Source organism: Triturus cristatus, chromosome 3_2 (assembly GCF_964204655.1).
Source record: "Triturus cristatus chromosome 3_2, aTriCri1.1, whole genome shotgun sequence".
Taxonomy (NCBI): Eukaryota; Metazoa; Chordata; class Amphibia; order Caudata; family Salamandridae; genus Triturus; species Triturus cristatus.
Window position 1 is genome coordinate 1,066,242,145 of NC_140584.1, and position 25,079 is coordinate 1,066,267,223.

General features: G+C 47.9%; 1 protein-coding gene across 1 annotated transcript in view; it reads left to right on the top strand.

Annotated features, from left to right (window-relative positions):
* The window catches only part of LOC146859134 (uncharacterized), a 2,052,335-nt gene that overhangs the window by 33,079 nt on the left and 1,994,177 nt on the right, over positions 1 to 25,079 (top strand). Inside the window, exons 6-7 of the mRNA XM_085649806.1 lie at positions 12,589 to 12,807; positions 15,244 to 15,392. Of these exons, the coding sequence (XP_085505932.1) occupies positions 12,589 to 12,807; positions 15,244 to 15,392 (368 nt within the window). The remainder of the gene's footprint in view (positions 1 to 12,588; positions 12,808 to 15,243; positions 15,393 to 25,079) is intronic.

A 25,079-nucleotide genomic window follows, 5' to 3' on the forward strand; every position in this document is an offset into this window, starting at 1 on the left:
GGCAAGGGCAAGTTCTTCCCTCTGAATCCTCAGATTAGCTTCCCTCATTCTGGCTTCATGCTCCTTTCTCTCAGGGGAAGTCATTCCCCTGTGAGAGGAAGCACTAGAGATGCTAGAGACATGGGAGTGGATGGATTCCCTTGAAGGGGATCTGTCCCTCCTGCTTCTCTGGTTAAGCCCACTTGGGGGTCTGTATGGGGGGACCCCATGCAAACTCCCATGTAAGCTTAGGTTAGCCTGGCTAAGTCTTCCTACTTGGCCCTGGCTGTCTACCTCTTCCTCTGAAGCCCCATCTGACTCCTCTGTGGTGGGTATCTACAGCTATGGCACCATACTTGGCAGCTCTTTCAGCATCATAGGCCTCCAGAAGCTCCACTAGCTGTCTAAGGGTAGGGTCGGAACCCTGTTTTAATCTCCTGGAGGTACACAGTTGTCTCATCTCCTGGAAAGTGAATGCATCATATCTAGAGGGAATCTGTCTAGGATTCTCCTCTCCTGAGGGAGCATCAGTGTGATCTCCATTCAGGGACATGATTCTAGTGAGGGTGTGGTGTGTGCACCTACCTACACTAGTTGTATCTACTAAACCTCTCTAGTAGTTGTAGTCAGGGTGTGTTACTCCCTTCAACCTACAACCACTAAGTCCAGTAGGACTTAAGTATTATAATCTATGTTATATGTACCTAAACAATATCTGTGTGATCTTTCAATTTAGTATCTCAAGATTACAATGGTATTACAACAGCAAGCTCAGATCCCAACCGCTGCTCACCAATGTGAGAAGTTGGCCTGATGTATGATGTCACTAGTTCTAGTGTACACCTTATATCAGTCCAAATACCCTTATGGTGATTGGTTGTAAAGTCAACCTTATAGACCAGCTATCCTAGTGGTAGCATGGACAAGAGCAGTCTTAGGCTAAACTCTGAATGGCATGTGAAGCCAGCTGTGATACCATATATAATCCCTTGAATACCAAATGAAAGGACACCACAACAGATATATATATAAAATAAAGTGTATTTATTCTAGCCAAACCCTCAGCACTCTTTATGAGATCAGAGGTAAGTACAACACAGTCTTATTTAAGCATACATTAAGTCACACAGGTAAGTAATACAGTTAGGCCCTAGGGGCCACGCAAACCATATACTAAGAAAGTGGTATAAGGACCACTGTCACGGAAATAGGATAGGCCTAGGCCTAGGGAATCGCTGGGGCTACACTACACTAGCAACAGTTAGGAAGTGGGAGGCCCACGGGATTCAGGTGCAGAGTGGAAACACTCACGCGTAATGCGTAAAAGTCGATAGAAATAGTAGTTGTTAGAATTTAACAGTTTAAGGACACTTCTAAAGCAGCTAGAGAGTCGAGACTCGGAAACTAGACCCTAGGATAGTCACTACCCTCGTGAGCACCGAAGTACCCAAGTTACCTAGCCCACAGGCTGCGGGTGCATAGGTGTGAACTTGCGTCGGGTTTCGTCGTGGACTTCTATGGATGCCTGAAGGAAAGTTGCTGACAGGCAGTCAGTGAAGAGTGTCCGGTGGATCCCAAGGCTGGGATCAAGAAGAGAGGAGACCTGCAAGCAGAAGGGACAGAGTTAAGGTCACTAGCCAGTGACCACGTGGAACCAGGAAGGAACCAGGCGATGTCGTGAAGATTGCAGGTGAAGGTGAAGCTTGTCGCTGCGGCCACGAGGACCAGGGAACGTCGAGGACGACCAGGACCAGGAGGCGAGCTGTCCCACGAAGGCTCTTGCTGTCGGCGGCGTCGAAGTTGGACTAGGACTCACCAAGCCTTGGCAAGCGGAACCCACGAAGAACGGAGGACTTGCTTCTGGTGCAGACCAGGAAGGTCTGGGGTGCTTCTCTTTTTCAAAGAAGCAGGAGCCAGTCTGGAGGAGCCAAACCAGCGCTGAAGATTACGGGATGCGTCGTCACAAAGGCCACTAGCCAGCGGGCAAACAACCGGACAGACGCGGCAAGCAGGAAAATGCAGAAGGGCCCCACGCAGGACTCGTGGAGTGTGGGGGGCTGGTCTTCGGTGCAGATGGTGCTTGGGGGTGGGGCTTCTCAATCCCCGGTGCACAACTTCGAGGGTGCCTCAGAAGCTGCGCTTAAAGATACTAGCCACTTTTCCCAGGTAGCCGGTCCCACGTCTCTCGTCGCCTCCACGGATCTCAGCTCTGCTGTGGATGTGGATCAGGGTCGGAGAAGTCTGGAAGTCAAGGCTCTGGTCGGGCTCTGCAGTCGGTCCCTCGTAGAACTTTAGCAAAGCAAAGGGTAGTCTCTTGATGGTGCCTGTTTGCACAGGGTAGCCACTCCTTGGCCACAAGGGAGATTCTTCAGTCTTCTTCTTTCATCAAATGTCGAAGGTCCAGAGTTTCTGTTCAAGTTGCAGGTTCAGGATAATCTAAAGTCTTGAGGCCCAACTCCCACTCTTATACTAATCTGGGGGGCTGGGTTACCTGCTAGGTCACGCCTTATGGGTGGGACCTGGGAGGGGGGTGGTTACACCCCCTTCCCTTTGTCCAGTTTCACACCAGGACTGGGGCTGGTGTGCCCCAGCACCGGTTTGAACTGGACTATGCATGGGACACCTTGTGTGCCCCAGGCATGTCTCATTCCTTTCAGCCCTCCCTGCCCCAATACACGAAAGTCTGTCTGGGGAGGTGCTAGCACCTCCCCAAGCAGGAAACCTATTGTCCAAGCCTCCCTTGCCGGGATCACTCCCAGCAGCAGGAGGTCAGATTTGTGTCTGTGGCAGCAGCATCCATTTTGTGATGCTGAGGCTTTGGTTAGAGTTAAACAGCAAAGTAGGATTTTAACATGTCTCTCCCTCTAGAAGGGAGGAATAATATCCTCATCACCAGAAATGGTATGGGGGTATTATTCCAAAGTGTTAGACACCTTACACGACATGTTTTGATAAAGCCAAACCATAGTTACCATAACCGTTTAAGATTATAAGGCACTTTAAGAGTATATGGTAGGCTATATCATAGAACAGCTATAAGGACATGATTCCGAAAGCTGCAGACAGGCTCAGCTCATGCTAGAGCACCATCTCACATGTTACCAAGCACTCTGCCTCCAGGATTGTTAAGGCCTGCCATAGGAGTGACTGATAGGTACACATGTGTCTATCTATAAGGGTAGATATAGGCATACTATATCTAAGCAAGGGGTGATTACATGACCTTGCCCCAGCTGAGTGATCAGCCAGTTGTGTCTGATTGGAAGGCCAGACCAGGGGTGGCATAATACATGCTGCAGCCCCTGGGAGGCCTAGGGTACACCTATGCCCTGGGTACCTAGGGTACACTGTACAGGGTCCAATAAGGTGATCCTTACCAATTGAGAATGTACCTAGGGTACATGGAGTCCATTTTAAAGAGAGAGCAGACAGCCTGAGACCCTGAATGGCAGGATCTCAGGCCAACTAAGTCGAAAAACCAGCTAGACACTAGGCAAAAAGTTGGGGGTAACCATAGTCAGATATCCACCTTCCTACACATATGCCCTGCAAAGACTTTCCTTTGAAGTATGCCTACTTCAAAGGCAGACATGAGTATACATATTGAGCCTCTGACACCCCAAAATCAGAACATGTCTGCACTGAGGACATTCAGCCAAGAAGAAGAGCTGGAGGCTGCAAGAGGGCCTGCCACTCTGCCTGTTGATTTGCTGTGTCATCAGTGGGATGCGCGACCAAAAGGTGCGGGATCCTCATAATGGTGTGTTGCTGGTACGAGAGATGACAGCAACCACTTGGTTTGGTGTGATGTACCAGTGAGGTGAAGACTGGTCCCCCAGCCCTGATTAAGTTGCCGTAAATGAATTGGCAACGAAACATGTTGACTTTTCATCTTTGAAATGGCCAAATACATGCCATTCTTTTAATTTGAGGATACTCACGGCACTGAATAAAATATACGTTTTCGCAAGTGAGCTATGCCTCATTTTAATTCAGAGAAGTGAATCTCTCTTTCTTCACAATGGGGGCCAGAGGGTACTGAATGACACAAGCACTTACAGTGCATCTGTACACACATCACTGTTTTTTCTTTCTTTGCTTTTTTTCACCTCATAGAAAATTGGACACATTTTTCTTTCTGTATGGTCATGAAAGTCACCGATGATGATAACGTGGGCAAACTGGTGAGTACCAACCAGCAGTTCCCTTGGTGATGCCTCCGTGAGGTACTTTCTGACCTCTCACTAATTTTTTCATTTTTCCTCTTGATATTTACAAGATGAAATGTGGTGTATAGACAAATTTTGAAAATTGGACTGGGAGGTGAATGGCATTGAGTCCGTCCCGTTAGCAAAGGTTAATGTTCTAAACTGCTCCTGTTCTCCAAAAAGATAACTATTCATAACTAAACAGGTCTTTTTGGATTTATAAGTTACTGAGTGGGGGGCGACCTGATTAATAACCTCCTTATGCTCCTTCTTTGTGTATGATGTGTTGTTCTGGCCTGCTGCTGGCTATTTCTGTCCTGGGAGTGAAAAGACTGGACTTTGCTTTCTATATCCTGCTTCCAAGGTTCTCCAAGGGCTTGTGCGGGCTTGCCTCCTGTTAAGAAGTCTCAGGGCCATCAAATACTTCACCTAACAGTGCCTGGGCTCTTTGGCTGAGAGTCCTGACTTGCCAAGTGGTGCAAAGCCCAGTTCCTGGGCCCTTGGAAGTTTAACCTGGTGAGCGAATAGGGATAATCCATACATTGACTCCCAGCGCCTGTTTTCTAAATGCATCGCTGCCAGAGATCGTCGCATAGTTGCCGCTTGGACAGAAACTTGCTGTTGCAGCTGCGTGAGAGACAATCACTGTGTCACTGATATCTGTGGCTCCCACTCCAACGCAGCATCTGCTTTTAGCTAGAGAATCGGCACAGCACCTGCCTTGCAGCTGCAAAATCAATGCAGCGCCTGCATCACTGCTACCGCATAAACGCATTGCGTGTGGATTTTTGACTCATTGTTCCTTGACGCCGACTCCGTAAGGAACCGAGGCTGCGTGCCCAGAAACTGACACATCACCTCCCCAGCCAGTAAGAAACTGACGCCTCTCCTCCCCTGTCTGTAATGGAACTGACGCATCACCTCCCCTGCGTAGCAGTAAGGAACTGACACATCATCTCTCCTGTGAGTAAGGAACCGACGGATCTCCTCCCCTGTGTAATAAAGAACCGAGACATCACCTCCCCTGTGTAGTAAGGAACCAACACATCGCTTTGCTTTTCTGGCACCTTACCTCGCCTGTGCTTTCCACCGTCTTTGATTTTTGACTCTTCTATGGTACTTTGTGCTAAAACAAATGCATCCATTGATTTCTACAGACGAAACTTGCTTAATCTTTTAAAAGTGATATTTTGACTTGTGTATGTTGGATTTTTGTCATTATGGTCTTGTTTCAGCCAGATAATATAATTTTCTAAACAGGAATGCACTCTGTTTGTAGAGTTTTCACTGTGTTACTGTGTGTGTGCGTAGAAATGTTTTTCACATTGCCTCTGAGATAAGCGTAACTGCTCATGCCTGATTGCTCTAGCTACTAAGGGGGTGAGCAGGAGTTATCTTAGCTGTATGACTTCCTTACCCTGACTAGAGTGAAGGTCCCTACTTGGACAAGGTGCAAACCCCTGCCAACTAGATACCCCATTTCTGACACCGTATCTCCCTGGATATGAGGCCCAATGTCTGTTGTGCGATGATATCAGTCACACAATCCTGTCACAATCAGCCCACAGTCGGGTTTGCCGTATCTCCCTGGAATGAGTCGCACCAGACAATCCAGTCCCACAAACACAGTCGTACCGTACAAGGTAGAATGAGTCACTACTACGGATGCGCTCTCCCTCCGATGGCTGCAACCTGTGAATCTGACATCGCACGCAATGAGCATGCAGTTGGTGTGTTGCACATGAGATGCAGCATGGATGACGAAGCAGGCATACTGAGTCCCGCAACCGGTGAATCCGCTGGCCACCAATGAGAGGATTGTGCGTGCTGAGGCCCCACAATACAGGGGCCACACTCCTTAGATGTGGGCATGGTTTAGAGGCTCTGTACAAGGCAATTCGATCTCCAGACACAATACTTAGTTCCGCGCGGTAATGAATGTGCTTTTCACTAAAAGGACACACCCAAACCCTGCACTCCCACTCTGGAGGCAAATATACCACTGCACCTATAAATAATACACTTTGAGCAGCACTCCCTAAAGATGAGGAAAGGATGCAGCACTCCCTTTAGGCGAGGCAAGAAAACAAATCAGGTGCATGTAGGATAGGTTTCACTTTGAGCAGCACTCCATAAAGATGAGGACAAGACGCAGCACTCCCTTTAGGCGAGGCAAGAAAACAAATTCATGTGCATTTAAAATAACACACACAAGTTTATCAATGCAATGTTTAGAACAGTAGGCCAAATATATCAGTAAATGCAGACTCCCAAATATCAAGTGAGCAATTAAATGAACAATTGAAATAAAATGCAGTATATACAAGTAGCAAAGAGTAGAACATATATACAACATGGTTAGGAACATCTCACCAATTGAATTTGCATCATCCTTGCCAACTCAAGCTGGGGAAGCCCTTTAACAGCCCAGAAAGGAGTTCAATCACGACTCAAGTTCTGTCACCTCCACAGCAATACATCTATTCTGTGGTGAACTTCCACCTGGCCCCCGAAGGCTCCCAGCTTTAACACCATTACTCAACGTGAGGCGAATCTTCTGGAAAACCTCGCCCCCTTCTCATTAGAAAAAACCGAGCTGGCTGTACCAGTCTGCGTCAAAGCAAAGACGGGGGCTGGCCAAGCTCCCGTATTTTGACTCCAAGACAGAGTTGTACATTCTCACATCTTCCAACCTATATCTTGACGAAGCTCCCACAAGGCCTTCCAGAGTACATTAAACAAAAGTAATCGCTCAGAAAAACAGAAAGACCTTGAATGTGAATAAGCAAAACAACTTGCAAGCACTGCTGTGCACGCAGAAAAAACTGCTGCAAGGCAAAGCCAGGGAAAAAAGGATGACATGAGACCATGTCAAAGCCAATACTAAGCACGTATAATTCTCATAACCCAAACAACTTGCAAGCACTACTGTGCACACAGAAAAACTGCAGCAAGGCAAAGCCAGAAAACAAGATGACATGAGGCCATGTCAAAACCAATAGTAAGAACTCATAATTCTCATAAATGTACAACACAATGCACATTTCTGCACAACTGCTTATAGCATCACATACTTTATCTCTCAATGTACAACACCGAGCACATGTGTGCATCACTGCCCACAACACTGCACTTCGAGACCAAAAAGTACATTCCACACCTCTCTCTCCCTCTCACGCCTTCAAATGCACATCCCACACCTTCTGTTCTTGGCAAGACTGTTCTACTCTGTGACAACTCCCACTGAAAGACAGCAAGATTACAAGAAAGAAGAGAATCAGGCATATGCAGGACCGTCCTACATTAAGGCTAGGGTAAAATAACACATGAAAGTCAATTAAAATGGTGGTAGTCGCAGGTCATCATAGGGTGCCAAACCACAACAGTGTCTCCTTCATTACACACGCTCACACCATGCTGCAGTCAGGATCCAGCAGATGAAGTAGGCGCTTGTGAGGGCACTGCTCACCAGGTGAAACACGTAGACGTGTAGGTCCCTTACAGAAAGTCTTTGATCTTCCTGAGACCTCCACAAAGAACAGGGTACAAGCCAACAAGTCCTTGGAGAGCCCCTTTCAGGGCACCACATAGCAGCAGGTAGTCAGCCCAAGTCAGCCACTATTTTGGCAGGGTGCAGAGTCCCTTCCAATGGCTGTCTCCTCCTGGTGCTCAACAGATTCCTCAGGCAGTGTGCACCACGCAGTCCAGGATGTCTGGTCCCACACCACACAAGTGTATCTCTGCTATGTTGAAATATGGCACCAGTAATTATACTGTAGTATGCCTTTGAAGTAGGGAGTAGTTCAGAAGGTTCCCTGTGAACTACACATTTTGCCTAAATTTCAGTCCTGTCTGCCATGAGGCCTTGGAATGCAGATTGTAATCTTTAGTGGGGCCATGAACTGGCTTCCCAGGAGCCAGTGTCAAAGCCTCTTCCTCCAGTCTATCCAGCCAGGGCCTCAAATGGTAGATGTCTGTCATTCCAGTTGCATGCCCAATATTTATGGCTGTCGCTGGGGAATGCACAGATGTGCTCCCCCAGCCCCCAGTGTGGACTGGAGTCAAACTAAAAGGCATGCAAAAGAGTTTAGCTCAAAGAAATGCCCGTTCTAGAAGTGGCCACAAGGGAGGATTTGTCATTGTGAATCCAATGATAGTAAACAACATGAGACTATTCCATTTTAAGCCACAACTGCCGCTTAAAGTAATCTCAGCCATTCCCCCATGCTAACCTATAGGGAGAGCAGACATCATAAGTAGTGAAAACACACATGGGGCAGGGAACCACCTTCCCTGCCTTTTACCTATCACTTGTTCCACCCTCCAAGGCTCACCCTAGGGCTGCTCTATTGTTAGTGAAAGGCACCCTCAGCATTGGTAAATGATTTAGAAATGCCAACCTGAGCATAAGTGCAAATCTGCACACACAGGCCTGCAATGGCAGGCTTGAAACATGTTTAAAAACATCAGGTAAGCACCACTTCCTAACATGTGCAGGAAGAGCGCGCAAAGTTTCACACTGAAATACAGTGGGAAAGTGCTCCGAGTCCTAAGGCCAGAAAAAGAGAATCCTCAAAACCCATGAAGAAATATCAAAAACGTTTAGGAAACGCAACCTCAAGACTATCTGGTCTAACAAACTTCCTTTGCACTCAAATTACATTATCACTGTTCTCTGCTATGTTCTTTGAGTTCAGATGTCAGAGACTATTCTCAAATAATGGTATTAATGTTCTCTCTTCTATTCTTTTATTAAATATTATATGAATAATACATGGAATTCACTGCTGAGTGTGGACCTCTATGACCTACAAGAGACAACTTTGTCAGGATCCCCCGCATCTTACATATATTTAAGAATGAATGTGATATTGTGCATCTATGTCAATTCACTGTATATCATCCTATGAACATTTCAGACTGGTGCTAACATATAAAAAAAACGTTTCTTTACATTTTTAGCTCAGCCTACTTTTAGATTTGAAGCCATCTCATTGAAACAGATAAATGAGTACCAATATACATCACCTCTCTAACTGCCTTTAGGTGCTAAAGTGTATTTGCTTTTCATATACTACTTTTATGGAAAAATCTCCTTAGACTCCCTTAATTTCAGATCATTATATCACTGGTTTCTTTTTCTTAAAAAATCCCGCTACATTTTTGATGTAACCTTTAACGTTAGCATAGCTCTTATCATAGCCGCCATGCTAATCGTTGCCATGCTGAATTTCAGTGGGTTCATTTTAAAGAGTTGTCTTTGAAACAAGTTTATTTTTATTGAGTGTGGATATTAGCATTTTTCTGTCACCTACACATATTGCATAGTTGGATCGATGCAAACTATAATAAACACCCTGACCATGTTTATTTCACACTTCTCTAACACTATCCATATTTAAATTATTGTAACATGGATGAAATGTAAATTGTATATGTGACTTGTAATGGAAAGTATTAGCTCAAAAAGGAGGTTGTTTAGTCTGAGATGGATGTTATCACCCGACACTAGTAAAGAGCTCAGCCCCAAGAATGGCATTGTTTTCCTATGTGTGCCTGATGTGAACACCTAGACAATATGTGGATGGGGGTTTCATTTGTTGTCTAGATAGGTCAAAGTAGGCAAGTCTTTTTGTAGTAGTGATATGTCCAGGGCAAACCTATCCTAGCAATCTACTTCACCATTTGTCCCATGTACCCTTGTCTCCCTGGAACCGTCTCTCTTTCTTTTATCCTTGTTTTCCTTTTGAAGTCTCGGTCTCTGTAGGAGGTCTGCTATAGGTCACCCTTTGCAGGTATCACTTGCTGACTCACTCATAAAGGGATACTACAAGCTTCTTCTTGCACTAAGATACATACAACTTTCTTCCCTTAGCGTCTGCCTACACTGTGTTGCCTTAAAATGATATGTGTCAAGTGAAAGGTGTGCTAAGGTCTCGGCTCAAAGGTGTGAGCTCTTTTTTAAATATAATTTCTACTATTAGTGTTTTTCCCATTTCTATCCTGCATGTTGCTTTAATTTATTACAATGGGTGATGGTTTATCGAGTAGTGAAGGATGAAAGGCTTTATTAGCGGGATATGAATCTGTGACTTTACAGGTCATACCAGATGTTAACAGCCATCTTGCTTGTAAATTGACAATTGAGTTCTCAACTGAATCCATCTAGGAGGCCTCAGTTTTTAAAATGTATTTATTATTTGACAGCTTTTCATATTGTGGACCAGCCCCTTAAGGGTTTCATAGCACTTTACATAAATTTCAATCCATATGTGATGTTTCGGCTTCAGTCCAAAGTTGTATTATATTGCAGCATTTATATACTGCTTACTACCCTTATGTGGGGTGTTGAAGTGCGTGTCTACATGAATAACACTGCATATGACTTGTGTTTGGAAGGATGTTGTTTTTGTTTTGATCCTTTGTAGGAAGTGTTTCCATGTTGTGTGTCATGTTATGAAATGCAGCACGTAGTAGTAAGAGACAGATGCGCTGTTTATTGGCTTCTGCATGCTCGTAGCTTTGAGCAGCTCTTCAGGTCCCTTTATGGTATTTCATATGATATAGTTTGCTTAGTCTGAGATTTTGTGTATAGTTGTGGTCCTGAGCTGGCTTAGTCGGAGGGAGAGAGAAGAGAAGAGAAGAGATCTGATAGGGTGGATGTTTTTATTATCATCCCATATCTGAGTGTCTTTGTGAGATGTAAAGAAGTGGTCAGATCGTATAGATATTTAGGACCTTCAATGAATGGACTACATTAGAGTTCTCTAAATTTTCCAGTAATGCGTGACAGATCTCTCCAGTTATTCCATGCCTGCTCACTTGGTGAGGTTTGTTTTATAGCTGTACAGTGCTGGTGTTGGACAACCCTCATAGGAGATATGCCTTATGTGAATTTCTTGCTAACCACTGTGCATTGCTGGCCATAACTGTATATAGAAGTACATAAATATATAATGCCCCAGCGAACCCTAGATCGTCCTTTTCTACTAGCCTGCATAACAAAAGCAGTTTACTGGTGGGGTTGTTTCCAATCTGTGGGTTGTAAGCTGAAAATTGCGCTTGAGGGTGCAACTGTTTTCTGGGCTCTGTTGCGGGGATGTGGGTGGAGCAGCTATCTAGGAAATAGTCACGTTTTCAACTGTCTTCAGAAGTGTATAGTCCTGGTTGCTTCTAGTGCCGGCTGGTGCTGAACTCCAGAGATTGGTGCTTGTACTGAGAAGGCGTTCTGATGGTAAGTTGATGTAATGATAAGTGGTGCAATCCTGGAGTGCAATGTTCTGTTTGGTTTGTATTGTTTGAATTTAACTTGTAGGTATAGCAGTCCTTTTCCTTGAGAGGCTTAAGGGACAATGCAGAGTCCCTTGAACATTGTCCTAAGAGTTATAGGTAGCCAGTGGAGCGATTGCAGGACTGTAGTCATGTGTTTGTTTTTGGGTGAAGGCAGAGAAGAAGCTTTGTAGCAGTATTTTGGATACGTTGTATTGTGTGTATAATGAATGTGAGTGCGTCATGGTATATATTGTTGGCATAGTCAAACTTGGAGATTACAAGTGTGAGGATGGCTTGCATTTTATGGTGGTATGAAAAATATGGGAAGATCTGCTGTAGTATTTTAATTGTGCAAGAGGCAATTTTTGTAATGCTGTTAGCACCTGGTATCAAGGATAGGTCTGAATCCATGGTTTCTCCTAGATTTCTAACTTCTCTTGCTGTTATCAGAGGGGTTTCAGGTTCCGTATGGTCTTATGGCTTAGGCTGGTGGTTTTATCATTATCCTCATGTCATAATCTCTGTCTTCGTGGCATTGAGCTTTAGATGGTTATTCTTCATCCATGTGTTTATTGCACGAAGGCAGTCATTGAGTTTTGAATTGTAGAGGTCTTCGGGGCTATCCATTTTTAAAATGATTTGGGTGCCATCTGCATAGTTGTATTAGGTAAGGCTGCATGATTTATTCACATTTGGTAGGGGTGATAGGTAAAAGGGAGTAGGCAGATTACACTTTGTCCGTCTATGAGATAAGAAGCAGTCTATTTTGAAGCATTAAAGATTCCGAGATCATGGAGTCTTTGCAGTAGTGTGTGGTGCGGACAGTGTTAAATGCAGCCAATAAATCCAGAAGTAATAAGGTAGCGACTCTACTTTTGTTCACTGTTAGATTTAGGTTAACTAGTCGTTATCACTTGGGACAGATTTGAGCCAGGGACCAACAAAGACTCTCTGCCTGATACCCGCCATACTATCCTTTCCTGTAGCCCTGTTTTCAATCAAATGTTCAAACCCTAAATCCCATAAAACGTGACTGCTTGGCTTCGTATAAAAAGTATGTGTTTTAAATAAAACATAATGCCTTCTAATGGTACAAGTCAGTTTCAGAGCTGCGTTTTTAATTTTTCAGGTCGTTTTAAAGCACGACCCTCTTCTTGAGCTGAAGACTTGGGGACAGAAACCTGGTATTTACAGAGAAAAAGAGATGTGGGAAGCACACATCCACGACTTGCAGTCAATCACAGAGCAGCTGAGCTCTGCCAAGGCCACTGAGATCTTCTGCAGCTTGGAAGAAGTTAACAGCACCTATGGGCATTCTTTCAGAGCCGTCCGGAAGGACGTCACTAAGGTGAGCAGCTGGCAAACATCATTAAATGCTGAGGCTTCCATTCTGTGTCCTCAGCTTGCACTGTTAGGGCTTGTCGTAGATCACACATGATTTTGTCAAAACCATGTGCTTTCGATTTGGGCCTATTCTGTCAGTGACAAAATGTACCAGACACTACAGCACCTGATTCTCAAGCAATCACAGGGTCTCCCTGTACCTCCTCCTTTCTCTCTCAATCCAACACAGGATCTCCCTGTCTGTCATTCCTACTTCCTGTCAATCCACCAAAGGCTGTCCCTGTCTCTCCTTCATCCTTAGATGCCTCAGGTTCTCAGAGGCAGCACTTTCTGTGATTCACAAGAAAAAACTGGCACGCCTGGGTGGTCGCTCCTTCAACTACTTGACAGCTAGCTGTGGAACTCCCGCCCTTCTGAGATGAGACTAGAACATTCGGAAACCATGTTCCGAAAAAAACCTTAAAACGCGTTTTTTTTAGACAACTGTAATTGCTTGGGATCAAGTGCAGAACTCTTGTGGCCTCTGAAGCCTAGCGCAGGGACTCTCCTCTATAAAGACTACTAACATAACATCCTCTCTCAACCCATCTCTGTCTTACATTGTCCCTCCTCTGTTCTCTCTATCCATCCATCACAGGCTCTCTCTGTCCCTCCTTCATCCTCTCTCTCACTCCATCACTTTCTGTTCTTGTCTCTCCTCTCTTCTCTCTCTCCATCCATCACAGGCTCTCCCTGTCCCTCCTTCATCCTCTCCCTCACTCCATCACTTTCTGTTCTTGTCTCTCCTCTCTTCTCTCTCTCTCCATCCATCACAGGCTCTCCCTGTCCCTCCTTCATCCTCTCTCTCACTCCATCACTTTCTCTCCTTGTCTCTCCTCTCTTCTCTCTCTCCAGCCATCACAGGCTCTCCCTGTCCCTCCTTCATCCTCTCTCTCACTCCATCACTTTCTGTTCTTGTCTCTCCTCTCTTCTCTCTCTCCATCCATCACAGGCTCTCCCTGTCCCTCCTTCATCCTCTCTCTCACTCCATCACTTTTTCTCCTTGTCTCTCCTCTCTTCTCTCTCTCCATCCATCACAGGCTCTCCCTGTCCCTCCTTCATCCTCTCCCTCACTCCATCACTTTCTGTTCTTGTCTCTCCTCTCTTCTCTCTCTCCATCCATCACAGGCTCTCCCTGTCCCTCCTTCATCCTCTCTCTCACTCCATCACTTTCTCTCCTTGTCTCTCCTCTCTTTTCTCTCTCCAGCCATCACAGGCTCTCCCTGTCCCTCCTTCATCCTCTCTCTCACTCCATCACTTTCTGTTCTTTTCTCTCCTCTCTTCTCTCTCTCCATCCATCACAGGCTGTCCCTGTCCCTCCTTCATCCTCTCTCTCACTCCATCACTTTCTGTTCTTGTCTCTCCTCTCTTCTCTCTCTCCATCCATCACATGCTCTCCCTGTCCCTCCTTCATCCTCTCTCTCACTCCATCACTTTCTGTTCTTGTCTCTCCTCTCTTCTCTCTCTCCATCCATCACAGGCTCTCCCTGTCCCTCCTTCATCCTCTCTCTCACTCCATCACTTTCTGTTCTTGTCTCTCCTTTTTTCTCTCTCTCCATCCATCACAGGCTCTCCCTGTCCCTCCTTCATCCTCTCTCTCACTCCATCACTTTCTCTCCTTGTCTCTCCTCTCTTTTCTCTCTCCAGCCATCACAGGCTCTCCCTGTCCCTCCTTCATCCTCTCTCTCACTCCATCACTTTCTGTTCTTGTCTCTCCTCTCTTCTCTCTCTCCATCCATCACAGGCTGTCCCTGTCCCTCCTTCATCCTCTCTCTCACTCCATCACTTTCTGTTCTTCTCTCTCCTCTCTTCTCTCTCTCCATCCATCACAGGCTCTCCCTGTCCCTCCTTCATCCTCTCTCTCACTCCATCACTTTCTGTTCTTGTCTCTCCTCTCTTCTCTCTCTCCATCCATCACAGGCTCTCCCTGTCCCTCCTTCATCCTCTCTCTCACTCCATCACTTTCTGTTCTTGTCTCTCCTCTCTTCTCTCTCTCCATCCATCACAGGCTCTCCCTGTCCCTCCTTCATCCTCTCTCTCACTCCATCACTTTCTCTCCTTGTCTCTCCTCTCTTCTCTCTCTCCATCCATCACAGGCTCTCCCTGTCCCTCCTTCATCCTCTCACTCACTCCATCACTTTCTCTCCTTGTCTCTCCTCTCTTCTCTCTCTCCATCCATCACAGGCTCTCCCTGTCCCTCCTTCATCCTCTCTTTCCATGTTAGGTCTGCCTGCAGTCAACAGTATTACTATGTGCATTGACTGTTTTATTCGGTGTGTGGGACATATTTTGTTATTTTGGGATAACCTCGCAGCAGTTTGTCAATTTTTCCCAGTTTGTTTTTCAAAGCAAGAGAGAAAAATTGGGCAATGTCTTGCTAAATCTGTTTCTTTTTGACTAGGCACTTGCTGCTGCAGAAGAAAATAACACATACCTGGGTACATTGGTCGTCTATTATGATCTACTGAAGTCGGCAAAATCAAATGCCAAGAAACAAACATATTTTTTGCCAATGTTGCACACTTTACTGCTGGTCTGGACACATTCTAGGTAGGAATTCTGCATTAGTTCTTGGCATACATTGTACAATCTTTTTGGCGGGATATTAACATGCCTAGTTTGATGTTTTAATTTGTCTGCTGCGAGAATGTGATTACATTGACAGCAGGTGACCCTCGTAACCTAATAAAACAGTCTTGTTCGGTCACAAAATCCTGCCCATCCACGAGTAGCCAGTGCCGGCTACTGTGGGTCACTAGTGGGGAATTAGGGTGGGGGTTAAAAAAAGAAATAGAGGGGGAAAAAAAGAATATTTAACTTACCCGAATGGCGGCTGCCTTTCCTCCGTCCTTCTATCCACGACGCTGGAAACAGAAAGCATCCAAGTTCCCAGACTTCCCTAGCCAATCACAACGCTGCTGTGATCAGCATGACGGCAGCATCGTGATTGGTCTGAGCACCGTGGTTCAGTGCTCAGGCAAGGGCTCGGAGGCTATCATTCTGGAGGTGCAGAGGAAGCACCCTCGACAAATCCTGCTCTCCCAGGCCAACCAACCTTAGAATATCTCCCACATCTAGACCTCGACACCCTGAGCAGGCTGGCTCGGCAAGTCAAATCCGGCTCGCCACGCGATCCTGCTCCACCCGAGATTATGTTGCGGTCAAGCTCAACCACTTTTCCCGTAATCCTGGAACTTTTAAATTCCTCGATTTCATCTTGTACTGTGCCCGCCGATTGGAAAAGAGCCATGGTACGGGCATTATTAAAAAAAACAAATCTTGACCCAGAGGATCACGCTAATTACCGCCCCATCTCATTGCTCCCCTGGGCAAGTAAGATTCTGGAAAAACATATAAACACCCAGCTGATCCAGTTCCTAGAGAAGAATCAACTACTAGATATGACCCAGACAGGCTTCAGACCTAGGCATGGAACTGAGACTGCGCTGCTGGCGGTCACTGAAGAGTCACGGAGGATACTGGATCAAGGAGGATCAGTGGCAGTGATCCTCCTTGACCTAAGTGCTGCCTTTGATACGGTCAGGTATACCATCTTACTGAACCGTCTCCTTGACATCGGGGTAACAGGCAATGCACTGAGGTGGTTTGACTCTTTTTTGACCGACAGATCATTCCAGATCTTTGACGGGGACACAGTGTCAGCCAGCAAATCTTTGAGCTGTGGGGTCCCGCAGGGTTCCTCCTTGAGCCCTGCGTTGTTCAACATATACATGAAACCGCTCGCTGGGATCGTCGAACCGCATGGTATCAAGATCATATCATATGCGGACGATACCCAGCTAGTGGTCTCATTGACGCAGGAGGGCATCAGGCAAAAGTCGTCAGGTCTGATGAAATGTCTGGAGGAGGTTAAAGGCTGGATGACAGCTTCCTCCTTAAAACTCAATGGAGATAAGACTGAGGTCATGCTCTTGGGCCCAGCTTCCCCAGTACCTTTTACCTCCTTATGGCCTTCATGTCTGGGCACGCCCCCCATCCCCAAAGAGAGCGTAAAGAGTCTGGGAATTTGGTTGGACAAAAATCTTACCTTCACTCACCAGGCCACCAAGTTATCTGCCACGTGTTTTGGCCTGCTCAGAACACTCAGAAAAGTCCTGCCTCTTTTACCAATGGAGGCCAAACAGGTGGCAGTACAAGGCCTGATACAGTCCAGGTTGGATTTCAATAACGCCCTCTACGTGGGTGCCCCAGAACTGACTCTACGGAAGTTACAAGTTGTGCAGAACTGCGCAGCCCGTACCCTGCTTAACATTCCACGTACGCAGTCAGCCAGACCTGGACTAAAAAGTCTACACTGGCTGCCGGTGAAACAGCGAGTGGCTTTTAAGGCACTATGTATTTCACATCATGCCTTCTGGAAAACAGGTCCAGCAATAAATGACAATTTAGTCACCCGCTACCACCCAAGTAGGAATCTACGCTCCACCGAAGCCTTTTTGGCCGTGGTTCCAAAAGTTAAGAGAGCGAGAACTGGAGGCAGAATGTTCGCTCTGAATGCCTCAAAACTGTGGAACTCACTCCCGCTTCAACTTAGATGCAATCCCAACCTGCAATCTTTCCGCAAACAATTAAAGACTCTTCTGTTTGCTAGGTCCGCCCTGACCTAATCCCTGTCCTAACTCCCGCCGTACCTCCCCACTCTGGCTGCATCCTTAGCGCTTGGACGCCCGTCGGGCAGCAATCGCGCTCTACAAATCGATATACAATACAATACAATGTTCTCCACCCAGGCTGTGCAATGCAGCCGGTGGAGAACATGCTAAGTGCACATGACGGTTTGGCCGGCCCAAGACGGCTGGCCAAATCATCATGCGCACTTAGGAAGTGCCCACAACTCCCCCACGTGCTCTGTGGGCAGCCCAGCCCCACCCCATCCGCACCCACAGAGCCACTAGCAAAAAATAAAATGATAATAACATGGTAATAATATCATTCAATTTCTCCTTTAGGGCAACGCTCCTCCTCCTAAGTGGAGGAGTTGCTGCTGCTAGTAGCTATGGCACCAGAAGCAGCCATTTCCCCAGAGACATACTTAAAAGTTTCAAGCAGTACCAAACAACAATAAAGTTAAACAACATTAAAGTTAAGGATACAACACAATTAAATTCCCAAACCAATTTAGAAAATCAAGGAACGTATAAGAAGCTGAATAAAAGACAAATGGTTAAAACAGATTAAAGGAATCAGAGACATTTGTAAAGTTTTACGGCAATATCTCCAAGAAATGACAAAGCAGCAATTAAAGTCAATGGTCACGATTGACTTTGACCCATCTGCGATAAGCTGACTATGATGAAATGGGGTTTGGGTCAGACTTGCGGGAAACACAAAATTGTTACCATGTGATTTTGTTCCTTTTTTGGTTATCAGTTTTTTCCACTTGTGCAAGGCAGGATGCTGAAGCCACAGAGGACTGTTCAAAATATGCTGTTGCAGAGCTCATTCGTTAGCCTTCAGTTTTGGCTGAGCGGTACAAAGCTGAATTTTGTAGCTGGATTGCCACTGAGCTGATTTGAGAGCCTTGCACCAGTTCCAAGTGTTAAGTCCAGACATAGTTTTTTTCTGGTTCTGAGGATTTGTATGCAGGGCAAAGCAGGACGATTTTTTTTTAACTAAGGCTCCATGGGGTTAGATAGGATTTTGTGATGGTCGCAAAGTATTCTCAAAATCTGATGGAAAAAGCTCTGAGCCACCTAAACCAGCAATCCTTAGCGGGCCAGGATGCACCCTTCTCAGGAACCTTTGGTGCTTTGCTCCTACTTCCTCGGGGAGTTAAAAAAATTACAATTACAGGTGATGGTTGTCGGGAAGGGGCGAGAGCTTTGGGGAGACAGATGGTGGCCATCCGAACTTGGGCCAGCTCCAACTCCAGTTATGGAGCTGAGAAATCTGGGAGTGTGGCTGGAGCCCGCCCTCAGCTTTGTGGGGCATTCCAAGAAGACTGCGGCTTGCTGTTTTGGGGTCCTTCGAGGCCTGAGATCCGTCTTGAAGTTTTTTGACCCCCCCACGAGGCAGCTGGTGGTTCAGGCAACGGTAATCTCTCGCTTGGACTATGCCAGCTCCCTCCTGGTGGGGGCAAACTTGGCGGAAATTAATCGCTTCCAGCGCGTCCAAAACGCAGCAGCCAGAGCCATAGTTGGTCTGCCCAGGTCCTGCTCTGTCTCCAGTACTCTTCGATCTCTACACTGGCTGCCGGTGAAAACTAGAATTGACTTTAAAGTTCTTTGCCTGGCTTTTAAGATCCTGAAGGGTTTAGCTCCTCGGATTCTGTCGAATCTCCTGTCTTTTTATATACCTTCTCGCTCTTTGAGATCGATGGGCCAAGCGCTTGCGGTGGTCCCGAGATTTAAGTTGAGCCGTATGGGAGGTCGTTCTTTCCGGGTAAAAGCAGCTATCCTGTGGAATTCTATCCCGTTGGAGATTCGCCTTTTGGATGATCTCCTTTCCTTTCGCAAAGCTTTAAAGACGGTGTTATTCTAAATCCCTTCCTCTCTGCGCTGTCTGTTTGTTCATTTCGTTGTTCTGTTAGGTGCGGCTATGTCTATCTTGTCAGGCGCCAGGACGCCCCTTAGCTGGGGCAGCTGTGCGCATTACAAATGCCCCTAACATAACATAACATAACATAACAATACTTGTTGATATTAGGAAAGTCAGTCTTGCTCTCTTCTACTACTTCCTGATCCTCAGGGTTCAATGCAGTTCCCTCCCAGCTGGCTGATGGTGCTTCCTCACACTAGTGAGCCATTCTTCATTGTGTTATGTCCCTGAGGCACTCAACAAGAGGCCAGTTAGCAGAACTATGGAGAGTAGTTCCAGTTTCTGGGCTTAAGTGGAGAGAATGAGCCCTTCAGGCTTTTTGCCTGTTCTGATTATATGGTAGTGAGGTGCACTAGCCAGTGACTGGAGACTAAGCAAAATCCCTGTAGAATTCCTGACACATCTCAAAACCTCTTGTTCACCATTTCCTTTCTCAGGAGACTCTAGTCAATTTGACAGAAGCCAGGCTTCTCTCTCCGATCAGAGTCCCCTTCCAGGTGTCACACTATGGAAATGAGGAACTGCCCCTGTTCCTGGTCTGGGAATAGCATTGAATCATCAGGTTTGTGGAGGCACATATCTGATACACCTCTGGTTGAAAAGTCTTCTGCAACTGGACCTCTTTTTGGCATCTTCATGTGAAAAGGAATGTTGTTGCTCTACTCCTTTGTGGTGCCTGGTGTTCCTGTGACATTTGAACTCAGTGTTTCAGTGTTTGCCCACAACAATCTTCCTGCATTTACAAGTTGGTTAGTTTTTCCTGGCAACACACCACATCTCACCTAATTAGAATACTAATCTGAAAGAAACAGTTAGTAATAGATTCCTTCCCTTAGAATTACCCCCAGGCGTCAGACTAGATCCGGAAAGTTTTTTTAGTCAGCAGTACCCCTGCTCGTCGGAAGGTGGCGTCGGTCGACTCCCTGTTCGTCGTTGCAGTCTTGGTCGCTGGGATGACATCGCGGTAGCTACATAGATGCTGCCCTAGCGCGCTGACGTCAGTTCTTTCTTTTTCCACGCCAGCAAGCGCAGATCCGGAGAGAGCGGTACCTCCAGTCACTTTTTTTTAACAATATATTTTATTAAGTTTACTCTGTATATACCAGGCCAAATATGTGCCAGTGTATACATCTGATCTACAGTCACTTTTTGACTGACTTTTTCTCAACTTTTGTCGACTTTGTTTTTTGAGTCCATCGACTCATGGTGCACGAAGGATGCTTGCGGTTTCTGATGACGGATCCATACCGCGTTTGCTTCTACTGCCTGGAGCACGACCAAGACCCCAAGTCGTGCTCTGACTGCCGCACCATGGCCCCAAAGTCTTGCGGGAGCGTTCCCGAAAGCTACCCGAGGCCCGGCAGTTGGCTCTGCGTTGCTTGAGGTCACGGTCGCGAAGGAGGTCGAGGGACCAGTCGCGGAGCCAACACCATTCTTCCTCCAAGTCTTCGCACTCGGGGTGAGGTAAGTCAAAGCACAAGAAGACGTTGAAGAAGCATCATCGCTCTTCGACTTCTCCCCGTCCTTCGGCCGATGCAACGAGGGATGCGGGTGGTGCCCCTCCCGCAGCTCTGCGTGCAGAGCCTGAAAGGTCAGCTCCGGGTTTTTCCCCTTCCATGGACTGGGAGCGACCCCTGCCCAGCTTCGCCAGTTTTATGAAGCGATGCACGCCATCTTTGGGCAGCCTGACTCTGCGGACTCGGCTTGGGGGCCCTGAGCCTTCTAGGCCGGTGGCTTTGGCCTCGGCGCCACAGGGTCGCCTTTGATCCAGGCCTGGGTCCGGATCGGCGCCGGTCGACTTTGTTACGCCTCCACCGGCGCCAATTCCACCGGCACCACCTCCGCAGCCGGCAACGTCCCAAGCCGATGTCGACCCCGGCCTCCACCTCGAGGTAGACACGGAGCTGGACCAGCGTCGACCGAAGCCGGACCCTGCGCCGACGGGAAACATCGTTTACAACGTGGGGATTACATCGCGATGCCATTACATCGCGGTTTTTACAACGCAAGTCGTTACAACGACTTGCGCTAGATGGCGCTCTAGGACAAGGAATAGTATAATTTACTATCCAACACCTTCCCTACTGTACGTAGACTGGAGTTGGAATAGTAAATTATACTACTCCTAAGTCCTATTCCTTGTCCTAGAGCGCCATCTAGCGCAAGTCGTTGTAATGACTTGCGTGGTCAAAACCGCGATGTAGTGTACCGCGATGTAAATGTATGCGTTGTAACGTCATACATCCTGCGCCGACAGGTACTTTTGTGCCCCTGTTCTACCCTGGCTCTTTGATACCAGATTGGCAGCCAGAGGAGGGTGAAAAGAACTGGGAGGGGTCTGGGGACCCTTTAACCGACCAGTTAGGTTTTGAACCGGACTGCAGAGAGGAACTGGGGGAAGCCAGTGGTCTGGACACCTCCCCAAACCTTGGCATGTTGTCTCCTCCTACCGCGGCTACAGAGGAGTGAGCGTCATACGCAGTGGTGTTTTATTGGGCGGCCGAGGCTCTCCACCTCGAGCTACCTAAGGTGGCAGTCAGGACTAACCTCCTGACAGGTGCTTCAACTGGCAGCGAGCACTTCGTAGCCTCTGCTGCTGTTTAATGAAGCCCTCATGGACATCTTTTTGGGTACCTGGTCCAGGCCCAACACAGGGGCTCCTGTGGACAGGATGATTGCCCGACGCCACCGCCCGGCCCCAGGCGGCCCCACTTTCCTCTCTCAACACCCCACCCCTGAGAGCTTGGTGGTCCAAGCCTCCACCGCCAAGGGCACATTCCCTACCGCTCCACCTGATAGGGAATCCAAAAAGCTGACCCATCTTGGGAAGAAGATGTTTTCTTCCTCCAGCTTGGACTGCGGTCGGTAAACATCGCATGTCTTTTGGGCCGTTACATCTACTCCGTGTGGGATACAGTTGCGCAAGTGCTGCCTCAGTGCCCGGAGGAGGCCCGGGCTGTGCTCTCTCGAGCAGTTGCCAAAGGGAGAGATACAGCAAGGTTTACCATCCGCTGTGGGCTGCATATGGCCGACCAAATAGGCAGGTGGATTTCCACGTCAGTAGCCCTTCGACGCTATGCCTGGTTGAGGCCGATTGGTTTTTCGAGGGATGTCCAATCCACTCTTATGGACATGCCCTTTGATGGCCATCGCCTTTTCGGCGACAAGGCAGACAACGCGCTGGAGCGCTTTAAGGACTCTCGGGCTACAGCCAGGTTCTTGGGCCTCTCCACCACCCTCCCTGCGCAGTCTGCCTTTTGCCTCTTTCGTGGCTATGGAAGGGGAGCCCCGCCACGTCCCGCCCAGAACCACAGGCGGGAGCAAGCTGTTCAGCCTCTACGCGGCCTGGGATGTGTAACCGGACCATGGTTCTGGAGGCCAGCGGGTGGGCCAGTCCACCACAGCCCCTTCTGCAGCAGCCTCCAAACACTCCTAGTCCGACCTTTCAGGGCCACCAAACGCCAGTGGGCAGCCGGATTTACCGTCACCTCCCCCACTGGCACACCATCACGTCAGACAGGTGGATTTTGCAAATAGTTCGAAGGGGCTACTCCCTCCCCTTCGATACTACCCCTCCATCCATGCCACCCAAGTACCATCGCATGTCAGAGGATCATCTGGCCCTTCTCCAACAGGACGTTTTGGCACTCTTGACCAATGCAGCTATCAAGCTCGCTCCTGTCCCAGAAGTAGGTCGTGGTTCCTATTCCCACAACTTTCTGGTGCCCAAGAAGGACAAAGGCCTGCGTCCTATCATGGATCTCAGGAATGTCAACTGCTTCCTCCGGAAGGAGAAGTTCAAAATGTTGACACTCACTCAGGTCCTGTGTGTCCTCGGCCCTGGAGACTGGATGGTAGCTTGTAGGATTTGCAGGATGCTTACTTTCACATCCTCGTCCTGCCGGCCCACCGGCATTACCTGCGGTTCACGGTAGGCCATGAGCACTTTCAGTTTCCCTTGCTCCCCTTTGGCCTTACCAATGCCCCTCGGGTGTTCACGAAAGTGATGGCGGTGATCGCAGCTCATCTGCGCAGATCAGGGGTTCCTGTCTCCCCATATCTCAACGACTGGCTTTTGAAGGCGGGCTCACCCTAGGCTGTCGTCTCCCCCTCCAGACTACTGCCGACCTCCTACATTTGTTGGGGTTTTCCATCAACGTGCCAAAGTCACACTTGACTTCCTCTCAGAAAATCCTCTTCATTGGAGCGGGTCTGGACACGATGCAGTTTCGGGTCTATCCTCCCGAACAGCGAGTCTGGGATATTCGGTCTATTATTCTGATCTTTCAGCCTCTATCCCGGGTTTTGGTCAGGATGAACCTCAGGCTACTGGGTCTGATGGCCTCCTGCATCCTGCTGGTGGACCATGCCAGATGGCATATGTGGGCTCTGCAGTGGGACCTGAAGTTCCAGTGGGCCCAGCATCAGGGGAACCTCTCCGATTGCTTCCAGATCTCGGAGGGCACTGCACACCAATTGCAGTGGTGGCTAACGAACCAGGATTGGGTCGACAGCAGATCCCTTTCTCTTCCTCAACCAGAGTTCACAGTGGTGACTGACCTATGCATCACTTCTGGGATTGAGCAGCCACATGGGGGAGGCGGAGATCAGAGGCCTTTGGTCTCCTGCGGAGTCCGTGCTCTAAATCAACCTTCTGGAGCTTCATGCGATTCGTCTTGCACTTAAAGCATTCCTTCCCTCTGTCTGGGGAAGTGTAGTGCAGGTGTTCACTGACCACGAACAATAACAAACTGGGCGGGATGGGGTCGTGGACCCTATGTCAGGTGGCCCTCTCCTTCTGGACATGGTTGGAACATCAGGGCATATCCCTGGTGGTCCAACACCTGGCAGGTTCCTTGAACGCCAGGGTGAACGAACTCAGCCGCAGGTGCATGATGGATCACAAATGGCATCTTCACTCGGAGGTGGTGCAATGTCTCTTTCAGCAGTGGGGAGAGCATTGGTTTGATCTATTCGCCACCGAAGAGAACACGCAATGTCAGCAGTTCTGCGCGTTGGAATTTCCAAGGCGGCACTTGCTAGGCGGCGCTTTTCGTCACGAGTGGCGTTGCGGTCTTCTATACGCCTTTCAGCCTATACCACTTCTGCCCAGAGTGCTGAAGAAGATCAAGTGCGACTGGGCTCAAGTCATTCTTGTGGCTCCGGATTGGGCACAAAAAATCTGGTATCCCGAGCTGCTCAACATGACCATCGATCCTCTGATCCGACTGCCTGTTCAGGAGGATCTTCTGTCGCAGCAGCAGGGGACGTTCCTCCACCCGAACCTGTCCAGCCTCCACCTTCTTGCGTGGAGATTGAGCGGCGGCAGTTGACGTCATTTGACCTGCCTCCCGAAGTACGGGATGTTATCTTGGCAGCCAGGCGTCCCTCCACTAAGTCGGTATACGTCTGCAGATGGAACAAATTTGTGGCATGGTGCACAGCAAAGGCTGTGGGTCCCCTTTCCAACCCTGTTTCTGAGGTTCTCTTGTTCCTTCTTTCTTTGGCCCAGCAGGGCTCTGCTCTGGACACTCTAAAGGGCTACCTCTCGGCCATTTCAGCTTTCCTTAGGCTTTCTGATCAGCCTTCTCTTTTCAAGTCCCCTGATGTAAATAGATTCCTTAAGGGCATTACTCATCTTTTTTCCTCCTGTTCCCATCGTAATGCCCCAGTGGGACT